This window comes from Epinephelus moara, chromosome 17 (genome assembly GCF_006386435.1).
Source record: "Epinephelus moara isolate mb chromosome 17, YSFRI_EMoa_1.0, whole genome shotgun sequence".
NCBI lineage: Eukaryota > Metazoa > Chordata > Actinopteri > Perciformes > Serranidae > Epinephelus > Epinephelus moara.
The window spans coordinates 32207299-32233332 of record NC_065522.1 but is presented as its reverse complement, the minus strand read 5'-3'; the positions used below and the strand labels follow the sequence as shown (position 1 = coordinate 32233332).

The following is a 26034-nucleotide window of genomic DNA, read 5'->3' as shown; positions in this document are numbered from 1 at the left end:
AGGTGTCCACTGTACGAATGTTGAGCCAAACTATGTTTGTTTCTAAACCTGACCACATGGTTTTGTTAACGGAGCGTCACCAGCAGACACTAAAGGATGCAGAGCGTGTAACATATAGACGTTAGCAGTGATATGTTACAAGCGTGTTCGACGTTCAGTGAACCTGTTGTCACTCTTCTGCTGTCGTCGAGCTCACTGCTGATTTTCATCATGGAGGGCCTGCTGGACACAAGCCTGTGTCCTTACTGAGGCCTGCTGGACACAAGCCCAGGGGTGTTAAGTGTCATGTGCCTCCTGTCTCGGCCTTCACTTGCAAAATGTTACCAAATTAGATACAGATCAGGACGAGAGTCAAACTGAGCAGAGAGATGCAAAGACAACAGTCGTTGGGTCTTGTATGTTGTAGTGCATACGACGTGACTGACTCTCACCAGATCTTTGTACATGCTAACAGAGGAGAAGCAGATCAGATCTGATCTGTCTGATTGACAGGAAGCAGCAGTTTATGCAACAGAAAGCTCCTCTTAATGTGTGTGTGCATGGGAAGGCATGTAGGAGTGTTACATATCTGTGGTCTGATACTGCTATAAATTATCATGCTGTATCAATTATTTGGCTCTCTCATGCGTTCTCACATGTTCACTTCTGTGTGTTTTCAGCCTCTTCAGTCCACGACAATCTATGCCAAGAGGGCACATTGTGAACTTTCTGTCTGTACTTCTTGTAAGTGCAGCCCATTTCCGAGAAATCGCTCCCCTGTAGAGCAGAGTAAAGCTGCTGCGCTGCCCCCTGCTGTCTTTCTCACTGCTATGACATCATGCTTACTTTCAAACACTGTACAATGTGCGTCTCAGCTTATGATTGGCTGAATGTTCAGATCAGCGATCAGTCAGTGATTGGTTCAGCTGCTGCTCTGACAGTTCACAGACAGAGAAGAGACAGGAAGCTGCAGCAGCAGTGTTTCCCCCCAGTAATAATTATATATTTAATGAATCACACATGTTGTTGCACATTTAAACAAATCATGATTTTTTTTTTTATTAATTCACTGATATAAATAACGTTTGCAGCAGAGGGGGCGTGGCCCTGCAGTGTTCTGATGACACACACGTCTCTATCTGCAGACACACAGAACATGGCACTGAACAGATAAACACGGTGCATTCAGAGGTCAGAGGAGACCAGTTAGTGAGCTGTCACTGGTTGGGCTGGTGTGAAGGTGTGATGGTGGACCTCAGGGAAGAGTAGATGACCTGTGGCTCTGCTGGAGGCTCTGAACAAACAAATAAACAAACAATATAACACATTTGTTGACACATTTGCTGGTCAGTCGTCTTCCTCTGACAGTCTTGTGTTTGTGTTAGAAATCTGTGGTGTTTGACAGGAAGTGAGCTCAGACACCAAAAGACCATCTGTGGATCAGTCACCTCTGGGGGTCAGGTTTGCAAGTCTCAAGTCTCTGCACTGAAGTCCCAAGTCATATCCCGAGTCCTGCACCTTATTTCGAGCCCCGAACCAGTCCCAGCGTGCTCTTCAACTACTGTGATGCTATTTTAACTAAAGCTATTTTAACTAACTAAAATTTACAAATATCATAAATGCCTTTTAAAAATTGTATTGATTTGTTAAAACAAATTATATTATATTAAATTATATTACAGGGCTGTAACATGTTTAAAAAAAATCGAATGAATGCATATATTTAATGATCTAGGTTAATATTGATGAGCTAATATGATAAGACCAACATGTCTGTTTATATTTAAAAAATATTGAGAGAATTTGGAAATAAAAAAATTATAATAATAATAATTTCTAATGCCACATTTTGTTTTTTCTGTTCCATGCTTTACTCGTGTGCCACAATAGTGTAACTTTTTAATGTAGTATATCTTTATTTAAGGGCTTTTCCGAGCTAACATTGATATATGCAATTGTTTGCACGGTGGTGCAGTGGTTAGCACTGTCGCCTCACAGTAAGAGGGTTCCCAGTACAATCCCGGGTGTGGGAGCCCTTCTGTGCAGAGTTTGCATGTTCTCCCTCTCCGGCTACTCCGGCTTCCTCCCACAGTCCAAAGACATGCAGGTTAATTGATGAATTGTCTGTAGGTGTAAATGTGCGCGTGAATGGTTGTCTCAAGGTTCCCGCTCTTTTCTAGAAATTATTTTCCAGGACGTTTTCAGCTGCGACAGTATGAGTCAAGTTATCACACTGTACACTAATACATCCCACATCAGATCTTATCCTGCGGTGCAAAAAGCTCAATATAAAACAAAGCAATGTCACTGAAATAAAAATGAGTTTTTATCTTTTATTCCTTATCTTGCATTATTTTATCTACTCATATTTTATTGCTCAGTGTGCATTAGTTACATTTTTACTTTATTTCCTGCCAAGCCCTTTGAATTATATTTGATTTGTTTAAAAGTTGCAAAATATTGACTGATTGATAGCTGTAATGCTAATTTAGCCATGTTGAATCCCATTCATTTATGCTAACAAAATTAGCAATAAGAACTGCCAGCCAAGTCTTTAGTTTTCGCTGCCTCCCCTCCCTCTCATTTAAGGGCTGCCTCTTCCCTGTGGTCTGTGTGCATCTCACTTGGGTGTTGACAACTCCTTTGATTGGAAAGTAGCTAGCTAAAAACTGCATGAAAAGTTGCTAATCTCTAATTTCTTATAATTATACAGTATTTTAATAGAGCTATGTTCCTAATGAAGTTTTTCTCATTCAGATATTTTCTGTTTCTGCTGACAGACGATGGAACGAGTCTGAAATACTGAGTGGCTGTGGCTCTACTGAAATCAGAGATGTTTGATCTCACAGCCAACAGCACACAGCCAACAGTATTAAATGACACGCCCACTACAGCTCTCTGCTGCTCCTCTGTCTGTCACTCAACAGAGGAGCAGCAGAGAGGAGAGAAACACTTCACACTCGATATACAGCAATGCAGCAAAACTCCTGAACTGAAAGTCGCTAGTTTTTGGTGCTTCTTTGGAAAAAATAAGTCCTTACTGGGGTCTGAAAAGTCGATAAATCTAGCGACAAAGTCAAATGAAAACACAGCAAATTTGATTGGCTGGTAGCGCCACGTGGAGCGCTGTGCTGGCTCGAGGCAGAGAAGCGCTGCAGCTCAATTTTGCGCAAAATTTTTAACCCGTTTGTGTTCACTCACAACGTAGAGAGAAGCAGAGGGAGGAGAAATCATTTTCCAGGACATTTTACTTTTTTTTTTCTCATTTTCCAAATGTCTTCCATGACTGGTAAATTGATCAATTATTTTCCAGGTTTTCCAGGACGCATGGGAACCCTGTTGTCTGTCTCTGTGTGTCAGCCCTGTGATAGTCTGGCGACCTGTCCAGGGTGGACCCTGCCTCTCACCCAGTGTTTTCTCTCTCATGCATCAAAGGTGAACAGAGAATTTAAAAAAGGCAAACATTTTTCATTACTGGAGTAAACTCGGGCCACATTTAACAACAGTGAAACTATACCTATACAGCCGTTAACAAACTCTCACGTAATGTGGAGGCAACACATCCTCACTGTGACCTCGTCACATGTCCACGTTTGGTCATGGACTTTCCACGTCCACATATGACGTCCAAGGTACCCTGGGTGTGTTGGTTGTTGACGTTCTGGGACGCCGTGTCAACTTCAGCCTGTTACATGCATTGTCTGTTTTCAAAATACACTTTTGTTTTCACAGGAAATGTACATTTTGCATACAGTCTCTTTCAAAATAAAAGCACTACATCGGTATAACAACACAAATTGACGTTGTTTTCCTTCAACAGCACACACACGTGGTTGGGTTTAGGACAAAAGAATAGGGCTTGGCCTTACAATCTTACAGGAAGTGAACACTGGCCTCCTGGGTGAAAGTCAGTGGTTGTTGGACCCATCCACTGGACCTCCCGCCCACCCCACTCGGACAACCGTCACCTTTCGTTGTTGTCCGGCCCATTTCCCCCCGACTCCACTGGGTGGCAACTGGCAGTGTATCATGCCGACGTGAAAGGACGTCTTTTTTTGTCTGTTACGGACACCAGAAGTCACTGACCAAGAGCCGGACTTTGACGACTTTGGAGTGAGACCACGTTGATGGAGTATAATCCAAGTTTAATATATCTAGTCAGATGCTCAGGACATCGGGGGCACTGCTCGAAGGCAAAGTGTTTTAAATTATAACATTTTTGTGAAGAGTTGTGTTTGTGACGTCATGAGGATTCAACTGGATCAATGAGACGTGGATTATACAGCATGAGTTGTGTGAGAGTTTGTAAACAGATGTTTTGATATAGTTTGCAGTTGTTAAATGTGGCCCGACTTTAATTCATGAATTCGGGACAACACGTGGTGTGTAACTGATACACAGATGGTCATTTTGTGGGTGAAATATTCTCTAAGCACACAAACCATCCGAGGATATTGTTGGAACATTTCAATAAATGCATAATTCACAAAATAGATTAGCTGTACCTCTCGTCCTGTTTGGTTTGATCACTATTTGTCCATAACTGACGTCTTCAGTTCTTCTTACTGCTGAATAAACTGCAGCTGGATCCTCTGGAAAGAAAAGAAACGTGATACCAGTGATGTAACAGTACTGTTGGTATACCGGCAGCTGGTGCTGTAACACAAAAACAGTACCTAGAATATCAAAAGTACCACATTAAAAATAAATGTCATTATTTATACGATGAAATATACTGTAGGAAGTTGATGACCTGAAGCCTCAAATATACAGAAAGTCTGAATCAAACAACAGTTTTATATTTTGGCTTTTTAACGTCAGTGCTGTGAAAGAGGAAGGAGACGACATTTAGCTGGAGGTTATATATGAAACAGTGGACGACCACATCAAATTGAATTTAAGTTGAAATTTAAAGACGAAGATGCTTAAGCTAAAAGAGCAACATCAGCAACTTAATGTCACTCCTGACGCTACGAGTTAGCATACAGTTAGCTAACATTCACTTTCTATTAACTCTGTTTTTAGAGGTAAATGGTGTAAAAATGTGAAAAGTGCAACAGTGACTCAATGAAAATTCGTCTATATGCAGACGATACTGTTTTATATCAGGAAGCTGATTCTTACAGTTGACCATAAGGAAACTATCACACTGCTTCAACACAACACAGGATGAACTCAGGAGGGCATGAAATATTTAAACACAAAGAGAGACGTACTTTATCTTCTCCACACAGCTGAACAATCAGTGCAGGAAACAATACCCACATTTATGGGCACAAAAGACTCTTTTTTTCTCTTATTCCACAAAGACAATATTCTTACTAACCTGTTTAAATGTCTAATGAAAATAAATATTCCACTGATATTCTGTTTACACGCAGCTGTGCATACTCTGACTGATGTGCCCTAACATGATGTTCAACACATCAAGATGTTGAAAAGTGGAACAACTGGAACCACTTGTGCCGTTTTGGTTCTTTGCATCAGAACAGGATTTTAAGTCTTCCCCCGGTGGTGGACGTGTTCGACCATGCAAACATAGCCTCCTGCTTTCAAGCCTTCAACCACCTTTTTAAGAAGGTCAGTGTTGTGATATTTGTGCATATCCAAGAACTTGCTGATATCCAAGTCTCTCATGATGTTTAAAGTCGGTGTGTTTTTCCTTCTGAACAGAAATCTGGGCCTTTTTGGGGGCATACGTCTCTACACAGGCCTTCCAACTGATGGCAAATTGGTTTGTGTGCAATAAACAGAGCTGTTTACATGTCAAAGAATGTTCCTGAAACCTGAATAATATCGTCATGTCCCACATGTCTTAATCGGAAAATGCCACATCTGAAATCAAATCTGAAATACTGTCATACTTGAGATAACAGTAGAATATTAGTGTGCGTGTAAACGTAGACATTAATGGTGTTAGCACTGATATAAATGTATTGATTGGTGGCAGCTGTACCTCTCGTCCTGTTTGGTTCATTACTGACGGCTCTTCTTACAGCTGAGTGGACAGGAGCTGGGTCACTCTCTGGAAAACAAAGTTACATATGAAATGGTGTTATTACTGCAACTACTGCCACCAGTTCAGCATTTGTAGTATTAATATCCATCGTCGTCAGGCGGCTAATAATGTTTTATATATGCATGAAAATAACAAAAGAAGGGAAGATGAATTCAGTAAAAACTAAAATAGGTTAGATAATAATTACATTGGATGAACAGATTATTATTTTGTTAATAAATAAACACATAACAGAGAACATACAGAGATAAGCAAATCTGCACATTTATTAATGTTTTTCAAACGACTTGACAAGTTATCGTGTCAAGAATCAGCGTGTTGGAGATCAAAGTCAGCCGAGTGTTTCAGCAGAAAACAGGAAACTGCAGAAACAGCAGCAGAGCTTCTGTTAACCTCCAAACACTTTGACCACAAAACTCACTTCAACACAGGAAAACAGCTTCTGATCATCCGGCCAACAACCTCATGCACCAAAGAACCTTTTATTTGTGTTAGAATTAAAAAAATAAAAATAATCTTAACCCATGAATCACCACAGATGATTAGATAGAAACACGCACTCTCTGTACATCATGGATGTGAATTAATATAACTAACACAATTTAAATAAATAATATCCGACATATTTTAAAACATTGAACCTATATGTGAAATGTTGAGGGTCTCACCTTCAGGTTGCCGTCGGACACATCGTCTCACCAGTAGAGCCAGTACAACCACTAGCACCACACCGCAGAAGAATGGAACAGAGAGCAACAGAAAGACAGCAGGAGAGGAGGACAGAGGAGGAGAGGAAGAGGAGGAGGAGGAGGAGGAGAAACCAGTAGTGGATGGTGATGGAGGAGGTGTGATGGTAGGTTTCCCTGGAACAGTCAAATAAACACAAATAATTAAAAGCACTCTTTGTACTCGTTTTGCATCTTTGTGGTTTTGTGTCTCTTTGCAGTTACTTTACGCTTTCATTTTGTATCTCTTTATAATTTTTTTGCATCTTTTTGTCGCCATTTTGCATTTTTGTTAAGTGTCTCTTTGTAGTTGAATTCGTTTGATATTTCGCATCTTTATGGTTGTTTTTGCATCTCTTTGTTGTTATTTTGCAACTCTTTGTAGTTTTGTTAAAACTTTGAGGTTGAGTCTGTTCTTAGATGTTGTCTCTTTGACGTCGATTTCTGTCTCTTATAAGGCGTTTGGCAACTCTTTGTAGTTGTTTTGTGTCTCTCTGTCGTCATTTTGCATTTCTTCAAAGTTGTTTTGCAACTTCTGGTCATTTTCTCTTTGTTGTCAGTTTCCCTGACACAATGAAATAAGCAGAAATAATTAAAAGCATGCTTTGTAGTTGTTTTGTGTCTCTCTGTTGTCATTTTGCATCCTTGTAGCTGTTTCGAATCCGTTAAGTTGTTCTGAGTCATTTTGCAACTCTGTAGTTTTTGTTGTGTTTTCGAGGTTGTCTTCGGTCTGTCTGTTGACTTTCTGTGTCTCTTTGTAGTCGTTCTGCAACTCTCTGTAGCTGTTTTGTGTCTATTTGTAATTTTTGTCTCTCTGAGGTTGTTTCAAGTCTATTTGTTGTCAGTTTGTGTTTCTTTGTATTTGTCATGGTTCCTTTTTAGTTTCTTCAAGGTTGCGTTGTGTGTTGCGTATCTTTGACCTCCTGACCTGTGACAGTGAGCCAGCTGGGTGGAGACTCTCCATGACCTGTGATGTCACACTTGTAGAGGCCTTCATCAGACCTGGTTACATGGCGGATGGTCATGTGACCTGCAGGCTCAGTCCTGATGAAGGAGCCATCTTTATAGAAAGCAGCTGGGAGGTTGGAGGACGTCTTTGTTTTACAGTGCAGAGTGACATCATGTCCCTCCATCACAGGGAGGACAGGACTCTGCAGGATCACTGATCCACCTCAACACAGAGACAAACTACAGCATTTCATCCATTTACACACAGCTTCATCAACACTGACTCCACAGTCTGATCTTACCAGTGACACTGATGTTGATGCTCTTACTGGTTGCTCCCTCTCTGGACTCACACCAGTAAACTCCACTGTCCAATGGGATGATGAAGACGATGTTACAGACAGAACCAGCAGGTTTTCCCCAGTCATCACACTCAATTCTGGTGTCTGTGGTTGTGTTCCTCCTCAGAGTCCATCCAGCAGAGCTGTCGTCCTCCTCACAGCTCAGAGAGACAGACTGTCCTTTAAACAGCTGAGAGCTGCTGGGACTCACAGTCAGAGAGGCTGCAGGGAGGAGTTTATTATATTTTCAGCAAAATGTTCAGTGTTAAAAAGATGTTGATAAACCTGCTAACCAATTTGCCATCATTCAAATAAAAACATAGACCCTATGGTCTGGATCATTGTCACTTCAGTCTGTGGTGGCTGTCATTTCAATCTGAACACAGTGTGTTTTCTCATGAAACATGTACTGACCTTGGGTAGTTGTGCAGATCAGCAGTGAGGTCAGGACTAAAGAGAAATCAGACTGTGGTTGGTTTGAGGTTTATAATCACAAGATGGTTCTGAAGAAGAAAAACTTTTGGCTCCAGGATCAAATGAAAAAGTTAATTTGAATTAAAGTTCAGCTGCTTAGATAATGAATCGTATGAGATTTATGTGTAAACAGCAAATATCAGCCTGTCATGGATCAGGGCGCTGACCACAGAGCAGCTCTCTGTCTGATCTCTAAGACAAAGACCTCGAGAGGCAGGAAGTGTTGTGTGGTGGGAGGTGAGAATGTCGTTTAACACTGTGGAGGTTTTTCCATTAAATGTCACATTTACTTTGTTTCATGAACAGCGTGGAGACCTTTCCAGCTTCCTGTCTGATATAAGTTGATATAAAGCCAAACACACCTGAATCATTGTTTCTGAAATCAGCTCTTTTTTTCTTATGAACTTTTGACCTGAGCAAAGCTTCATCATATCTGTCAGTGAATGTCGTATCTTCCGCTCTATAGATCATTCTGAACAGTATACAAAAGTCTAAATGGCCTTGCACCTCAGTATATAAAAGACATGCTGACTGGATACAGAACAGCAAGAACTCTCAGGAGCACAGGCAGTGGTCCTTTAACCATCCCACATACTAACTCTGGAGCAGGAGACGCTGCCTTCTGCACTTCTGCCCTGAGAAGACCTGAGAAAGGCCCCCACACTGAACACCTTTAAAAGCAGGTTAAAAACCTTACTTATAAAACCACCTGTGGCTAAATTCCTTCCCAAGATTGCATCTTGTACTCACCGAGCAGCCACAGAAGAGGTGCGTGTCCCATGGTACCATGTAGTGATGAAGACGTGTCTCTCTCACAGCGGTTAAACCCTTGTCTCCCTGAGCAGGGCTGAGCTCACTGTCTCTGTGGTTTTGCTCTCAGCAGTAAACAGAAAAAAAAGATGTGTTAGTTCTGAAGTATGGGCGAACGAACGCAAAGAAAGTAGGTCAGCTCAAAACATCCTGCGAAAAATAATCATGCAAAAAATTCTGTCTTGTTTGTTGTGACCAGGTCAACTCAGTCACCTGAAGAACATCTTGGCACTGTGGGCAGTTTAATACAAATCATATGGCTAAAGTGACGTAGAGTATGAGCTGACTTTGTCCCCAGGAGGTGGATGGTGGATGGCGTTTTACTGTCAAGACCGTGACAGTGACAGACAGCAACACCGGTTGGTGTTCAGCAACCTGTGGCCACGTGTCCAACGACTGCTGTGCTAAACATTGCAGCTTTTTCAGTGACCTTTGTGCCACCAACAGTCAGTGGTTTTCAGCAACCCATTGCCATGTTTCCAGCCACTTTTGTGCCACCAAATGTTGGTGCTTTTTAGTTGACCATTGCTGCTTTCTCATTGGCTTTTGTGCCACTAAGCTTCAGTGGTTTTTAGTGACCCATCACCGTGTTTCCAGCCACTTTTGGACCACCAAACATAGGGGTTATTTAGCCAACTGTTGCCGCTATTTCAGTGGCAACAGTTGCCTTTTGTGCCACCAGTTCTCAGTGATTTTAAGCAACCCATCGCTGCGTTTCCAGACTCTTTTGTGCAACCAAACATGGGTGTTTTTTAGGGACCCATCGTAACGTTCAGCTGCTTGTGTGCCATCAAACGTTGGTGTTTTTTAAGCAACCATTGACACTTTCTCAGTGGTTTTTGTGCCACCAAGCTTCAGTGGTTTTTTGCAACCCATCATCACATTTCCAGATGCTTTTGGACCACCAAATGTAGGTGTTTTTAGGTGACCCATTGCCACGTTTCCAGCCACTTTTGTGCCACTGAATGTTAGTGTTTTTTAGCCAAACATTGCCACTTTCTCAGTGGCTTTTGTGCCAAGTGTGGGAGTGTTTTAGCAACCTGTTGCCAATTTCTAGCCAATTTTATGCCATCAAACGTTGGTGGTTTCAGCCAAACATTGCCACTTTCTCAGTGGCTTTTGTGCCACTAAGCTTCAGCGGTTTCTTGCGACCCATCATCACATTTCCAGATGCTTATGGGCCACCGAATGTAGGTGTTTTTTGGCAACTGTCACCTCTGCTTCAGAGGCTTTTGTGCCACCAAATGTCAGTGGTTTTAAGCGACCCACTGCTGCGTTTCCAGACACTTTTGCGTCACAAATGTGGGTGTTTTTTGGCAATCTGTTGCCAATTTCCTGCCACTTTTGCACATCCAAACTTGGGGGGGTCTTTCAGTGACCCGTCGCTGTGTTTCCAGCCACTGTGTGCCACCAAATGTGGGTATTTTAAACCAAAACGTGATCTTTCCCTGACCAAACCAATGTGTTTTTTGTGCCTAAACATGACACACGAGGAAGTTTCAATGTATCTGCTGCTAACGTGCAGCTGCAGCGTATCCGTGGTTTGCAGAAATATACAACGTCAACATTTATTTTCTCTCAAAATTTTTGGAAGAAACAACTGATTTTTATTCATTTATTTTCTACAAAGCATCGTCACACAGAGACACAGTCTTTAAGGAATAACTTCAATTTACCAAACTTAGTCTCAGGTGCAGACAGGTGAGCAGTGTTGTGTTCAGGTGGTATTATATTTGTGTTATCAGACTCCATGTTAAAAAAAAGGAAGCTCAAACTTTCTCCAGCCCTGATTGGCTGAGAGGACAGCAGGAGGAGGAGGAGGAGCAGAGGGAGATCTCACTGCAGCCAGGTTCTCATTCATACCAGGCACCGTGGAGACAGACAGGCAGGGAGACAGACAGCCGGGGACACGTGTGATTATAAACCGCGGGATCTCTACTGCAGAGTCCGGATCTGTCCTCTGATGGAGCCTCTGTCTATCTGTGTGTCTGTCTGTGTGTCTGTCTGTGTGTCTGTCTGTGTGTCTGTCTGTGTGTCTGTGTGTCTGTGTGTGGATAATGCCGGCAGAGACGGACAGAGGGACCCGGCTGTCCCGCAGGGTGACGGAGGACACCTCAGCCGCTCCTCCGGTAACCGGGAGGACTGCACGGTTTAACGGAGCAGCAGGTTGGACCTGAAGGGACGATGACAGGGTGAGGGTCTGTCTGATCGGCGGGTGTGACGTCAGTGTGTGAATGAATGTGTGTTGAGGTGAAAAACACTGAGCAATGAAATAAAAACCCGAGCAGCGTGTCAGAGAGAAGAGTGTGACATTAACCCTGCTGTGCGTCATTATGTCTGACTGACATGTTGAACTGTGTGAGGACCTTATACAGTCTATGGTGAGGACACGCTGAGGAGGTGAGTGTTCATAGTTGTAGAAAGTCTGACGGAACTTGAATGCAGCTTCGTAGTCACGTGACACGAAGGCTGTTCCAGCAACAACAACACCAGCAGCGGAGAGAAGCTGTACTTTGTTTTCATGGTTTTACGATCTGCAGACATGTTGTCCTCTACTGTCCTCTGTGTCCTCGTTGTCTCTCTGCTCTCTGCATCTGAAGGTGAGCTGTGTGTCACACACACACACACACACACACACTTGGAGCTGCTCATGCACACACTTCAGGGTGAGTCATCAGAGAGGTGTGTACATAAATAGACTCTGCACATGTCACTGTTGTTGGGTTAGAAACATGGCAGAATGTATTCGTGCATCAAAACAGGGAAGTTCAACAGATGTTTAAACATCAGTACAAACTGACGGACGCTTCCCTGCAGCTGTGTTTCATATTTCCTCCCTGCTGCTCCTCCTACTGTCAGCTCTCCGTCCTGTCTGACATGTTGTTGTTTGTTGTTGTTTGTTGTTGTTTTAATGGCTAATGTACCATCAACAGTTGAAAAGCAGCCCTTTAGCTCACACTGGCACTTTTATGTCCCTTAATATGAGCTGTCCACAAAGAGCAGCAACAGGATCGGAGACATGGTGGAGTTCATGTTTTCACGTGTTTTTGTCTCAAAATGAGTTCGTCTGTTTCTTCACAGCTCTTCACTCAAACAGCTCCACAGGAGGGAGCTGTTTGAGTCTGTCCTGCTCGCAGTAACAAGAACTGAGCAGCCTTTTGCCTTCTACCCAACTCTGTGTTTTCTGTTTCTGTTTCAGACTCACAAGAGATGAAGGTGAAGGCTGAGCAGAACGTCACCCTCCAGTGTCACGCTCGCACTGATGCCCCCATCACTCTGTTGGAGTGGATCAGACCTGACCTGGACACAGGTGATTACGTCTTCCTCTACAGGAACGAGCGCTCGTATGAAAGGTATCAGCATCCGTCTTATCGTGGTCGAGTGGTGCTGAGAGATCCAGACATGAAGAACGGAGACGCTTCTGTGATTCTGAGGAACGTCAACATCAACGACACCGGAACATACAAGTGTGAAATTACAGTCAGCAACACGGGACACAGTCAGACACCAGACTCTGAGATCCACCTCCTCAAACTGAACGTTACAGTTGACCCAGGTGAGTTTGTAGAGCTCCGACTCAGGCGAGTTTGTAGAGCTCCGACTCAGGCGAGTTTGTAGAGCTCCGACTCAGGCGAGTTTGTAGAGCTCAGACTCAGGCGAGGTTGTAGAGCTCAGACTCAGGCGAGTTTGTAGAGCTCAGACTCGGGTGAGTTTGTAGAGCTCAGACTCAGGCGAGTTTGTAGAGCTCAGACTCAGGCGAGTTTGTAGAGCTCAGACTCGGGCGAGTTTGTAGAGCTCAGAGTCAGGTGAGTTTGTAGAACTCGGAGTCAGGTGAGTTTGTAGAGCTCAGAGTCAGGCGAGTTTGTAGAGCTCAGAGTCAGGTGAGTTTGTAGAACTCGGAGTCAGGCGAGTTTGTAGAGCTCAGAGTCAGGCGAGTTTGTAGAGCTCAGAGTCAGGTGAGTTTGTAGAACTCAGAGTCAGGTGAGTTTGTAGAGCTCAGAGTCAGGTGAGTTTGTAGAGTTCAGAGTCCTGTATCCCTCACACCTGTTTTCTGCTCTGCAGGTCACATTGATGGAAACAAGGATGGAAATCTTGGACTCTTGGTTGGTGTGCCAGTTTCTGTTGGTCTTGTTCTCATTCTCGTTCTTGGTATTGTTGGTTCTTTCATTTTTATTCAACGGCAACGCAAAAAGAATCATTCATACACATCTGCTGAAAAAGCAGGTGAAACGGGTACTTGAAGCGTCTCAGATCTCTTTACTCCTGACGATGTTTGTGTTCTGCTGCTGCTACAGAAAGATAAAAAAAAAAAAATTCTTAAAGGATCAGTGCGCTCAAATTAACAGTTACAATAGAATAACAAACAGCTGCAGAAAGTCGACAGAGAGCATGCTCAGATAAAAGAGTTACAGCCAGGTCGAGGACAGGTGTTGAGACATAATGAATATAGAGGAGCATTCAGCAGCTCAAGAGACAGACACTTTCCTCAGGAGTTGGTGGATGGAGACCAAAACCAGAGCTAAAAGAGAGATAGCGATATCCATCAGGTGACACAGACACAAAGACTCGTAATCATCCAATCATGATGTTGCTCTGCAACTGCTTGGTGCGGAATTAAGCAGCTGTTTGCTAAGACGTATGAACATACATATCAACTTAAAAGATGACGACAGGTTGATGTTGTGTTCACTGCTTGTTTTTTTTTTTTTTTTTTTTTTTTGCTGAAAGCAAATGGACCAAAAGCGACAGGTTGTGCAGGTTTAATATTATTAACTGCATCTTGCTTTAAATCAGAGTGACAGCTTATCAATAGCCAAACAGACAGAGTCAGCCACACAGGATAAAACTGCATCATCTGCATAAAGACGCACTTTAATTCACGCACTAGCACTTTTATCTTAAGGTAGGTGGGACAGGAATTTTCCATTTTTATTGTATTAGCATTTCACACGTTGTAAACTGCACAACTTATTAAGCACTTCATTCTGTAAAATTTAGAGCTGTAACTTTACGAAACAGTTTAGCATACGTCTTGCAAAATATATTTTATAAAGTATGGACGACCAAATGACCAGATTATATTAATCAATTTCTCAATAAATAATAGTATTAAACAAAGGTAATACTTCCTGTAATATATAAGTATATAATTATTTATCATCATTATTATTATTGTTATATAATTGTTACAGAATAAAAAAAATTAAATGACCAAAATAGGAGGAATACATTATATTTACATACAGTATAGATACATATATAGATATATATGATTAAAAAAAACTCTTATGTTCTTCTTATGATCTTTTCAAAGTATTCCAACTTGTTATTACAGTGTTAGTGAACATGGTCACCATTTCATACTGTGTCATTGATTTTTTTTACATTTATTTTCTACATTTTTAGTGATTACCTTTTGATTTGACCCTTTTACTTTTCCAGCCGTCTGACATCATTCCATCACTTAGTTTGTCGTCAGTCAGAAAAAGAACGTAGAGAATGTCAGAGCGGAGCGGGGAGCAGAGATGAAAAGATTTCTGCCTGAGTGAAATAAAGAAAACAGCTGTTTGGCAAATTGTATTTTTGAAATGTAAAAGCTGTAAAATATAACGAAGAAAAGTCTGATATATTTAATACGACATAAACGTAAATAAGCAGGACATGAGATCTTGTGAGGAGTGAAGACAATGGCCACATTGAGACAATATTCTGCATTTGCTAGACAGCATGTAAACAGCTTTTTCTGTTTGGATATTCTGAATTAGGCTTCAATCTGAATGTAGCACTCCACGATTAACACGTGGGATTTTCAGATTTAATTCAGGTTTTAATAGCATTCTTTGGACATTTGAATGTGCAAACATGACAACAACAACGTTTTCAAGAAGGTGGTCAAAGGAATGAAAGAGAGAGGTTTTGTTTTCGTGGTCCAACAAGTTCATTATCTGGAGGACACTTTGACACAAGCAGCTCATTCAGCTTTTCCATATTGTGACGTGATAAACGCCTGCATGTGACCTGGAGTAGAAGTGGAAGTCATCAGCTGTGTTTAACAGCTGAGTCGGAAAATTTTCTTTTTTGGAATGACAGCGAGAAGCCACATTATTTACATGTAAACTGTAATATCCGTTCTTTCATATCATAAGCTGTTACTTTATGTGCTTCAGCATCTGAAAACTTCAGTGTGTTACAATCAGTTATGGAAGTTCATTAAGGATGATCGACGAATGAAACGAGCATCAGAGCTTCTCAGTCTCACTGCGGAGCTGAAGCTATTTTTTCAGTGCCTGTTTTTATGTTGCACTTTACAAGCACCTGTATAAGCTTTCTTTTTTATGAATAAATATATTTATCAGTGTTTACATGTTTCTCTGTTTTATTAATACAGTCATTGTTCATAATACAGACGAGCAAGAGTCGTGTCAGTGAAGCAGGAGAAGTGAGACTGAAGTTAGTTTACCCGAATCTGTTAGACTTTAGACATCAGGTCAGACGTGTCTGTGCAGGTTTATAAACCGCACATGCTCACTGCAGACGCTCCATGAAAACACTGATTGAAGATTTTCATGAAACCAAACCTCCTTTTTTAATTCTGTTACATAACCTGCATGTATTTCTGCAGCAGCCCCTTGAAGTATTTACAGTCTTCTTTATTTAGGGTCCACACTATTGTAATCCTAGGTATTCTTCTTCTTTCTTCTTTCTTCTTCCGAGGAAATCATACTTCCCATGGGTGAAAACTCACCAAACTTTGCACAAAGGTCCAGTCTCATGCCAGATATCCTCAGCTGTAAACTCAAGCCAATAGTCCTGATGGTGGCGCTACAGCAAGCGTCTAAAGTTCAAAACTTTGAAAATTCATAACAAATCAACCATACGTGCTACAACTTCACAACTTTCATCAAACTGTAGCCCCAATACTGAAGAAACTTTTGTACATTTAAACCTATTAAAAATTATGAAGTTCATCACTCTGTTTTTTTCAAAAACTGTAAAACTTCTTAAACCTATCTCCTCCCACAATTTTTGCTCAATTGACACCAAACTTGCTACAGAGCATCTTCAGACTGTCCTACAAAAACTATGTTTCTCAGATTTTTGATTTATCAAAAATTGAGCCTACAGTGCATCAAAATGTTTGACTGTAAACGGTACTGTAAACATATACATGCAAATTCTTGCTAAATAAATCTTCAATGTTCATGAAAAAAATGACAAAATTCTAGAGTCATGGTAGATGATGTGTGGCAAATTTCAGAATTTTATCTCAAAAACTGAATTTTTGACAGCATTTTGAATTTTGCTCTAATGTGAACAATTGGAGTCAATGTAAAAATGGCAATTTTAAACATCAGTTTTTCACTTATGGAGCAAATCAATCATTGTTACAAACAAATTACCAACATCTCCATGCTGTCTAGATGCAATATGTGTATTTTCAGATTGTTGTTTCGATAACTGAATTTTTTTACAGTGGTTTGAAATCTGCTTTTCCATGCATGGACGGCTGCTAAACCTGCACGTCGCTGCGCAGCAGCTATAATTAGTGTTTTTTTCTGCTGAACAGAGTCAAGTTATTTCCTCTCCACTTGCAGAAGCAGAACTAAGATGGTGTTTTTGTTCATCCTTTCTCAGTCTGTCCTCCTGTGAAACTTAGTTTGACACAGATGAAGCCTGAAATGTTCTCAGCTGTTTTCTAGAATCAGAAAGACGAGCTTGAGGTCGACAGTCTGCAGCTTCTTCTTGTCATTTCTGTTTGAAGTTTTAGTCCACACCATCAAAATAAGCCACACTGTTGCTTCAGATCTGTCTGCGGTTTATCTCTGTCAACCACGTGGTGATCATTTCAGCTGAGTCACCAGTGTGCACGTGCCCCGATCATGAACACAGCGTGACTGTCAGCAAGACTAGAGAATTCAAAAGTTTGTTGTTTACTCAGACAACAAAGATAAAGTGTTGAAAAGAACCAAACTGAAGCCTCTTTCCCAGTGGACAACAGAACGCTATGCCCCCTAACACCTGGCCTTTGTCTTTAAAACTAATAATGATATGAAACTTTATTTATAAATCAGCTTTAATACAAGAAATGCAGCACAAAGCTCTTTACAATAAGAGCAGTCTGGGGCGTCACTGACAAAGGCTGCATCTCTGGTCGTCTTCCAGTAAACCAGCAGCAGATGATCGCAGTGTTCTTGGAGGCAAACAGGAGCTAGTGATGTAGCAGTCAGAAAAAAGACATGAAATAAAGACATGAATTAATTTCTCTTCATCTTTCTCATTTGGAAATAGTCGAGCCTTAGCCATGTTTCTGTTATGGTCACCTTGTTAATGTGGGACTTGAAGCTTAGATCCGAATCAAGGATCGACCAAGACTTGTCACCTCAGATTTAATCCAGCGAGTTAAATTCCGAGATCATTGAGCAGCATCTCTCTTTTTGTTTGAGGACCCACAAGCAGGATTTCAGTTCTCTCTTCATTTGACTTCAAGACATTTGAGTGGAAAAGGTTACGTTCGGCATTCATCCCTCAACTCTGTCTCCGAGAAATAATGTCTGTTTGCAGGTCACTAAACTGCTTCTTGATTATGTTTTTGTGGTGTAATCACTGCCACCCCTTTTCTACCAACAAGGAACCGGGTCTCAAACCTTATTTTGAACCGTCCAGAGCATTTTTCCCAAAAACAAAGTGGCTCAGAAACTGGAAAGTTGGTTCTCAGCTGTTGCAGCTGGCAGGTTTTCCTTGACCTGAAGTGCGAGCTGTGACAACATCGGAGGTCGTGTCATATTCTACAGGTTGGAGAGCTGGATTATGTTCAGAAGAACGTTCTTCCTTGATAGAGGTGCTTGGGGAGGAATTTTTCAGTTTGCCACATACGTTCATCAGCAAGGTTTCTTCATCATGATAATAGAAATCACCATTTTCTCAGCGTTTCTCTCAGAACGTATTTACCGTTTTAAATTAGTTCTAATTAATTTCCAGGAGACAGGGCTGCATCCCTGGCTCCGATTGGCAGTGAGACATTCTTTGGCTTAATGGAGGTTTTCCTGTGTTTTAAAAACACAAATATAAGTTCTAATTTTAATGCAACTGAGTGTAATAGAAACACGAAGCTGTAAAAACTGCAGGATAAAGACTGACAACAAACAGATTCCAGATTTTTACTGCCGGTCAGTTCTCCGTGGCTTTTAACCAGCTCTGTGTCCGCCCTGCCTCTGCTAGCACAGAGGAGCTCAGCTCCTGGTTTAACTCCTCCTGCCGAAACATACTGGACTCTGTGGCTCCAATAAAAACTGTGTTGCCCAAGGCTAAAACTGAGCCATGGTTCAATAAGGAAACCCGTGCAGCTAGACGGGAGTGCCGCAAAGCAGAGCGGAAGTGGAAGAAGGACAAGCTGCAGGTTTCCCTCCAAATCCTAAAGGACTGTTGGCGCTCCTACCAGAACACTGTTAAAGAGACCAAAAGGAAATACCTGTCAAACCTCATTGAGCTAAATCGTCATAACCCGCGTGTGTTATATAAAACCATTGACACTGTTCTTAATGCCCCACAGCCTGTCAGCTTGGAGGCATCTCCTGACATGTGCAATAGCTTCCTGCATTTTTTTATTGATAAGGTTGCTACTGCAAGGGCTCTCATCTCAGCCCCTGCATCTGACCCCTCTGTCCCTGTTCCTTGTTCTGCAGCTCTTGATAAGTTTGAACCTGTGTCCCTATCATTTTTAGAAGATCTGATTGGCCATATTAAGCCATCAGGTTCTCCCTGTGACGTTGTCCCTCCTGGTTTCTTCAAAGTAGTTTTCCCTAGTATAGGACAGTCGGTTCTGGCCATCATCAACAGCAGTCTGTCCTCTGGTGTTGTTCCCCCGAGTCTGAAACATGCAGTGGTCCAGCCCCTACTTAAGAAACCTGGCCTTGATGGCAGTGTGCTGGCCAATTTTAGGCCCATCTCTAAGCTGCCTTTTATCTCCAAAATCTTAGAAAAAGTTGTTCATGCTCAGCTAAAATCGTTTTTAGATGAGCATAATGTCCTGGAGATCTTTCAATCAGGCTTTAAAACTCTGCATAGCACCGAGTCGGCTTTAGTAAGAGTTTTTAATGACATCCTCCTGGCAAATGACTCTGGTGACCATGTAATTCTTGTTTTGTTGGACCTAACAGCGGCTTTTGACACCGTGGACCACAATACCCTAGTGGCTCGGTTACGCCACCTAGTGGGCATCTGTGGTACTGCACTGGAGTGGTTCATATCTTATCTGGCCGACAGAAGCATGAGTGTAAGCCTTGGAAACTCAGAATCCAGCTCTGCTCCACTGCCGTATGGGGTTCCACAGGGGTCGATTTTAGGGCCCCTGCTTTTTTCTTTGTATCTACTGCCCCTGGGATCCATCCTGAGAAAGCATGGCATCTCTTTCCACTTTTATGCTGACGATAGTCAGATATATGTGCCGCTAAAAAAGAAAAATGCCTTCTCACTCACACCACTTCTGGCATGTCTTGAAGACATCAAAGAATGGATGGCCTTGAACTTTTTAAATTTTAATGAGAAAAAAACAGAAGTGATGGTGCTTGGTCCCAGTGGCCTTTGTGAACCTCCCCCTGTTGACTTGGGCCCTTTGGCAGATTTTTTAAAGCCAACAGTCTCAAACTTGGGTTTTAAGATGGACAGTGATTTTAAATTGGATCGGCAAATTAGCTCTGTAGTGAAGTCCAGCTTTTTCCAAATTAGACAGCTGGCTAAGGTGAAACCTTTCCTTGCACAACAGCACTTTGAAACAGTAATCCATGCCTTTATTACATCTCGGCTGGATTACTGTAATGCACTTTATTTTGGAGTCAGCCAGTCCTCCCTCGCACGTCTCCAGTTGGTGCAAAACGCAGCTGCGCGCCTGTTAACTGGAGTACGTAAGAGGGAGCACATAACTCCCATCCTGGCCTCCCTCCACTGGCTGCCTGTGCACTTTAGAGTCCATTTTAAGATTCTTTTATTAGTTTTTAAATCTGTAAATGGTCTGGCCCCACCTTACCTCTCTGAGCTTCTTCACCCCTACGCTCCTGCTCGGTGCCTCAGGTCAGCTGATCTGCTGCTTCTGGAGGTGCAGAGGTCCAAACGGAAGCTCAGAGGGGACAGAGCTTTCTCCGTTGCCGCTCCCAAATTGTGGAACGAGCTACCCCTCCACATAAGACAAGCCTCCTCACTGTCCATTTTTAAAACCCATTTTTATTCCTTGGCTTTCAACTCTGCATGAGACTCTGCTTCTGTTTTAGTGTTTTATGGTTTGTTTTATTTATTGTTTTATTGTTTTTAAATTGTTTTAAAAACAATAAACAATTATTTTAGTATTTATTTCCTGTTAATTATTTTATGTCCCTGTGTTGCTTTGTCTATTTATGTACAGCACTTTGTTTCAGCCGTGGCTGTTTTAAAGGGCTATATAAATAAAGTTGAGTTGAGTTGAGTTGAGATTAGAGTCGGGTCATCATGTGTCGGGTGTGGCTGTAGGATGTTTGTGCTTGATTGTTTGGTGCGATATTTGAATTTGTCTTTCACTTTCAAATTCCAGGATGTTCATTTGTCTGTGGGTGGAGTGGGTTTCCTCACTGTGAACATGACTGTAAAGAAAGACGTCAGCTTCTTAGGAAGTCAAAGTAAAACAAAAAGCTCAAAGACAGTAACACCAATGATAAAACACTTGCAGCTGACAGACGTTATTATATATTATTATAGATACTGTCCTGCATCTGGTAAACTGCACTTCATGAAAAAGACGTCTTTAAACAGTGTCTCCTGTCTCTTGTCCACTGTGGTGATTTGATGGTGTATTTCACTGTTTGTTTTATGATACTGAAAGTTGTGTATTTTAATTGCACTGTGTGTGTCAAAGCCCGACTAGACGCCAGAGTTAAAAACTAGTGATCACTATAAACACTGTTAAACTGCATCAAAATCAAAAACATGAATTTAAAATTCAACGGTTGTTGAAGCTGCAGGTGCTGATGTGCTGATATACTGCCACCTGCTGGCTGCTTCCTGTCACTGCTGATATTCCATAACATGCTTTTATTACTGTGAACAACTAAAACACAGAAACACACTCATGTGTTCAACTAATCTGATTACAATAATGTATTACAATAATGGCCAAAGGTCAATTTAAAGGTAAGAAACTATCATAGTTTTTCATGCAATGCTCAAGATTTTGAGATTTTGTGCGATTTTGTTTCCACAACATGTCTTCTGTCAGATTAGAGGAAAAATACACATTCAGGTGTTTATTTGGGTTCAGACTTCAGTTCTAAAAAAATTGTGAAAAGAGAGATTTAATTACATAATGCTATATTTTAACATGTCAAGAAACATTTTTTAATTAAATATGGAATATATGCTTGAATTAATGTACTCACTCACACATCGAGTCATGTAGTGAATGAAAATCACTGTGATTAAATGTTTTTAAAAAATAGAGTGAGATTAGGCCCCAACATGTTGGAAGGACAAGTTAGACGCACCTGTCTCACTGTTACTTTCTGGTCTAAGTGGGAAGGACAAAGAAAAAAGAGGTGAAGGTTCAGTGGAATCACCACGGGCAAAGAAGGCAGAGAGTGAACACATTAAACTCGGTTGCACCTGATTCTACTCTAAGTGTCTCCACTGACTTCCTGAGTACTGCTTTCTTGATTCCAAGATACATTTTTAACAGAAAGACGAGTTCAGTCAAAGGTCCGGAGTCACCTGGCCCAGCTCCAGACATCGGTTTTTACCTCTTCAAGCTCTTATATTCACCAGATTGTCCAGTTTGAGTCCTGTCTATATTCTGAAGGTTTCCACAGAGGGCTTCGTTCATATATCATTCACAGCCTGATTCAGAGAACATTTACACTTGATCTAATATTCAGATTTTTGTTCTGGGAATGGAGAAAAATTCTGATATTTTTTTATTCGATACTGCCTCATTTGCAGATTTTGAATTTTTTAAAACCTGTAATGCAAAAAATAATTGTCTTCATGTAATTAATCAACTGATGTGATGGAAAATATGGTATTTGACCTTATTTTTGTCTTTAGCGTGTAATGCATGTTTTTATATATAAGGGTACTTGCTATGATGTATGATGTATATTGCTCAGTTTACCCCTACTGTGGCAGCAGTGAGAAATACAACAGAGGCCTGATGGGAATAGCGTTAAAGGGAGGTTCCCACAACAAGTGTCCTTGCTAGCCTCAAGAGATGTTGTGTCTTAGGGATGTCAAACCACCTGAGCGCCATATATTTTGACTTTTGTGTTATGGGAATTATACAGATAGCGCTCACTCGTTATGGGAACTATAAGGATAGAAGGGTGAGAGGACATCGCCCCTCACTCACTGACTGACTGTTCATGCGGTTGTATGTTTGAGTGTCTCCATTCATGAATGCTTATTAAAACTCAAGAAAGACAGACGACGTGTGAAGACTTCTTCTTTAAACTGTTCATTAAATAGTAGTTTTGCCACCACAAAATTGGCGACCACGAAGGGACCTCATCTGTGAGCGGATTCTGGAATTCTGGACTGAAGGTGTGAAGACTGTGCGCACAGCCAGAGCTGAGGCTCTTACACCTCAAACTCCCCCACAAAGGAAGGTTGAGAGGAGGGCCTGACGTCTGAGAACCGGGATTCCCTTCACCATTGGGGTCCAACGAACTTGGTGGCTGTCAACACCTCGCTGTCTTTCCTGGTGAGTTTTGAGGACTGCGCAGGAAAAGTCTTTTCCACCTATTGTGATAGGTTGGCAGACGTGCCAGGCACCGTTTCTGGGAAGCAGAGTGCAGGACAAGTGGTGAGCTTGGTTTAGGTCAGGGACCTAAAGTAGTGTAGGTTAGGAGGCACCATTAGCAGCAATTGCTCATGGGAAAGGCCTGAAAGCATCTGATCGTGTCATTTGGACTCCTGACGCAGAGAAATCTTTTGTTGATTTGAAACTTTCTTTGCAAACACCTCCTACTCTCGGACTGCCTGACTGTACACGACCATTTACCCAGACTGTTGATGAAAAGGGTGGGTACATGACTTCTGTACTGTTACAAGAACACGGGGGGAAAAAGCGACCTGTAGCTTATTTTTCATCTAAGTGTTGTTGATAGTGTTGCAGCAGGTCTGCCTCACTGTATCAGAGCTGTGGCCGCTGCTGAGAGAGCAGTGATGGCATCACGTGACATTGTGAGCTATGCTGATTTGACCTTGCTCATCCCACATGCAGTATCTCTTATCCTACTCGAGCAGAAAACTTCACATCTTTCTGCTGCAGGGTGGTTGTGTTACAGTGCTGTTCTGTTGGAATTGCCTAACATTAAGATAAAGAGATATACTGTTATTAATCCTGCTACTCTTCTCCCAACGGCTGTGACAACTTCTGCTTGCTCTCCCAGGCCAGATTTGAGAGACACACCGATTGCCAACGCTGATTTGAATCTTTGTAGATGGATCAGCTTCAAGAGACCCCAGCACTGGTAAAAATGTTGCAAGTTTTGCCGTCAACACTGCAGGAGACAGTGATCGCACGTGCTTTGTCATCCTCACATTCAGCTAAAGCGGCTGAATTGGTGGCTCTGACAGAGGCATGTAAACTGGCAGAGGGCAAATCTGTAAATATTTACACAGACAGCAGATATGCTTGGGGTGTGGTTCATGATTTTGGACAAATTTGGAAAAACAGGGATTTCTTAACTTCACCGGGGGAATCGAATCTATTGCTCATCATGTGTTGGTGTCTGCTCTTTTGGATGCTGTGCTGCTGCCAAAACAAATTGCTGTGTGTAAATGTGATGCTCACACTAACAACACTGACCCCATCTCTCTCTGTAATGCCGGAGCTGATGCAGCTGCAAAAGCAGCCTCAAAGCTGCCATTGTCTTCAGCCTTGACTAACTCCTGCTTCTACTCCCACAGTCGTGGCTACAGCTGAGATAGCAGACCTGCAGATAAGGGCCTCTCCCACTGAGAAGGCCGTTTGGAAGAAGCTGGATGTACTGTGGTTGATAAAGTGTGGACAGGCCCCGATGGCCTGCCCTGTCTCCCTCGCTACCTTTTTTATTTCTTTGCTAAATTGACACATGGTTTGGACCATGTGTCAAAGGGGGGAATGGTTGAGGAGATACGGAGATGCTGGTATACAAGAGGGTTTACCAGTTATGCCACAGAGTTTTGCAAAAGATGTGTGATCTGTGCTACAAAGAATGTGGGGAGGGGTATCAAAATACCACAGGCTGCACATCCACCTCCAGAGAGACCTAAGGAACTTAACGACCTGCGCCCTGTTGCCCTAACATCTACAGTAATGAAATGTTTTGAAAATATAATTCTGAAACAGCTTTTATGTGAGGTCACACCATTTCTAGACCCAAACCAATTTGCATATCGTGCAGAGGGAGGGGTTGAAGATACACTGCTGACCTTGACAAACAGGCAAAGAGTCTTGTCAAGATTGTGTTCATAGACTTCAGCAGTGCCTTCAACACAATCCAACCCCACCTGACGGTAAAACAATTGGTAAACCTCGGGGTAAATCCAAGATTAGTTTTGTGGATTTATGACTTTTTGACTAACCGCAGTCAACAAGTCAAAGGGTGCGTTCTGTCCCCTATTCTATACACTTTATACACTAATAACTGCCAAGCAACCTTCCCAGACCACACTTATTTTAAATATGCTGATGGTACAGCATTAGTGGGTTTTTTAAAGTCTGACACTGCATCCCTAGAGGGTTTTGAGAGGGAGATGCAGGGTTTTATTAAATGGTGTACAGATAATTTCCTCGTGGTCAATGCGAAGAAAACAAAAGAGATGGTCATAGATTTTAATAAAAAGGGAATTATAGTTCCACCCTCAAATATCAGTGGTGTAGTGGTAGAGCGGGTCTCAACATACACATGTTTGGGTGTTGAGATTGACAACAAACTGACATTCAATGAATGTGCACAAAATGCGACCAGAAAGTTGCAGAAGAGGATGTTTTTTATAAGGAAACTCAATCATTTTAGAATAGATAGCTGTATTCTTCAGATGTTTTACAGAGCTCTCTTGCAGAGTGTCTTATCCTTTGGCCTTATTTGTGCCTTTGGAAACATGTATATTCAGGATCAGAAGAAACTGCAACGAATAGTCAAAACAGCCAGTAGGATCACTGGAGTTGATCAGGTGTCTGTAGCTCAACTGTTCAACGACCTCAGTCTAGAAAAGACAGAACAAATTCTAAATGACCTAACCCACCCTCTTCATCTTAAGTTTTTAAGAAGTAACAGGTCAAGTGGCAGAATCCTGCAGAGGAAAATTAGGACCACAAGGTATAGCAAGTCTTTTGTGCCTACAGCAATTAGACTGCACAACAATATACTTAAAAATTCCTAATAGTCAGGTTCACTATATAATTTTGTGGGATTTTTTTGGGGATTTGCAAAACTATACATTTTTGGAAAGGTTATTGTATAAGGATTCGGAAAATCAATGTTTGCATTTGCGCAGATGTCTATATGGCGGCCATATTGGAATGTACAAAATGGCCGCCGTAAAATGTACGTTTTGTAATATCTCGGCTTCTAAATAAGTTGGAACGATGATTTTAACTGCTAAACCTACACTTTCAGGGTCAAGGAATCCAATGGTGGTAGTTACAATGCTACAACACTTTACCACATTAACCCTTAGATGCATGAGTGGGTCAAAATGACTCGGTGTGGTTGTTTTCTTGCTATATCTTTGTAAT

At 41.8% G+C, this 26034-nt stretch overlaps 2 protein-coding genes and 1 long non-coding RNA gene across 27 annotated transcripts in view; 1 reads left to right on the top strand and 2 right to left on the bottom strand.

Moving 5' to 3' along the window:
• LOC126404335 (low affinity immunoglobulin gamma Fc region receptor II-like) overlaps nt 1-10078 on the bottom strand; it is a 52451-nt gene extending 42373 nt beyond the window's left edge. Inside the window, exons 1-2 of the mRNA XM_050067512.1 lie at nt 9237-10078; nt 8427-8462 (exon numbers count right to left, since the gene is read on the bottom strand). Of these exons, the coding sequence (XP_049923469.1) occupies nt 8427-8462; nt 9237-9267 (67 nt within the window). The 5' untranslated portion in view covers nt 9268-10078. The remainder of the gene's footprint in view (nt 1-8426; nt 8463-9236) is intronic.
• Nucleotides 10079-11160: 1082 nt separating this feature from the next.
• Nucleotides 11161-15656, top strand: LOC126404377 (coxsackievirus and adenovirus receptor homolog). Of its 25 annotated transcripts, none has more exons than XR_007571451.1 (5): nt 11495-11896; nt 12496-12852; nt 12903-12957; nt 13008-13102; nt 13253-15656. XR_007571451.1 is itself a non-coding variant. In XM_050067578.1 (5 exons), the coding sequence occupies exons 1-4, from the start codon at nt 11818-11820 to the stop codon at nt 13012-13014; spliced, it is 498 nt and encodes a 165-aa protein (XP_049923535.1). In that variant the 5' UTR covers nt 11495-11817; the 3' UTR covers nt 13015-13034; nt 13319-15656. The 25 variants fall into 25 exon arrangements, 15 of the variants coding, with proteins under 15 accessions (XP_049923522.1, XP_049923535.1, XP_049923537.1 ...); XR_007571447.1 differs by having other exon boundaries at nt 13228-15656; XR_007571446.1 differs by having other exon boundaries at nt 13203-15656.
• Nucleotides 15488-17714, bottom strand: LOC126404406 (uncharacterized). The gene is made up of 2 exons (XR_007571475.1): nt 17618-17714; nt 15488-17505 (listed from the first exon to the last, which is right to left on the bottom strand). It is a non-coding gene; the product is annotated as an uncharacterized LOC126404406 (long non-coding RNA).
• Between the last annotated feature and the right edge of the window lie 8320 nt (nt 17715-26034).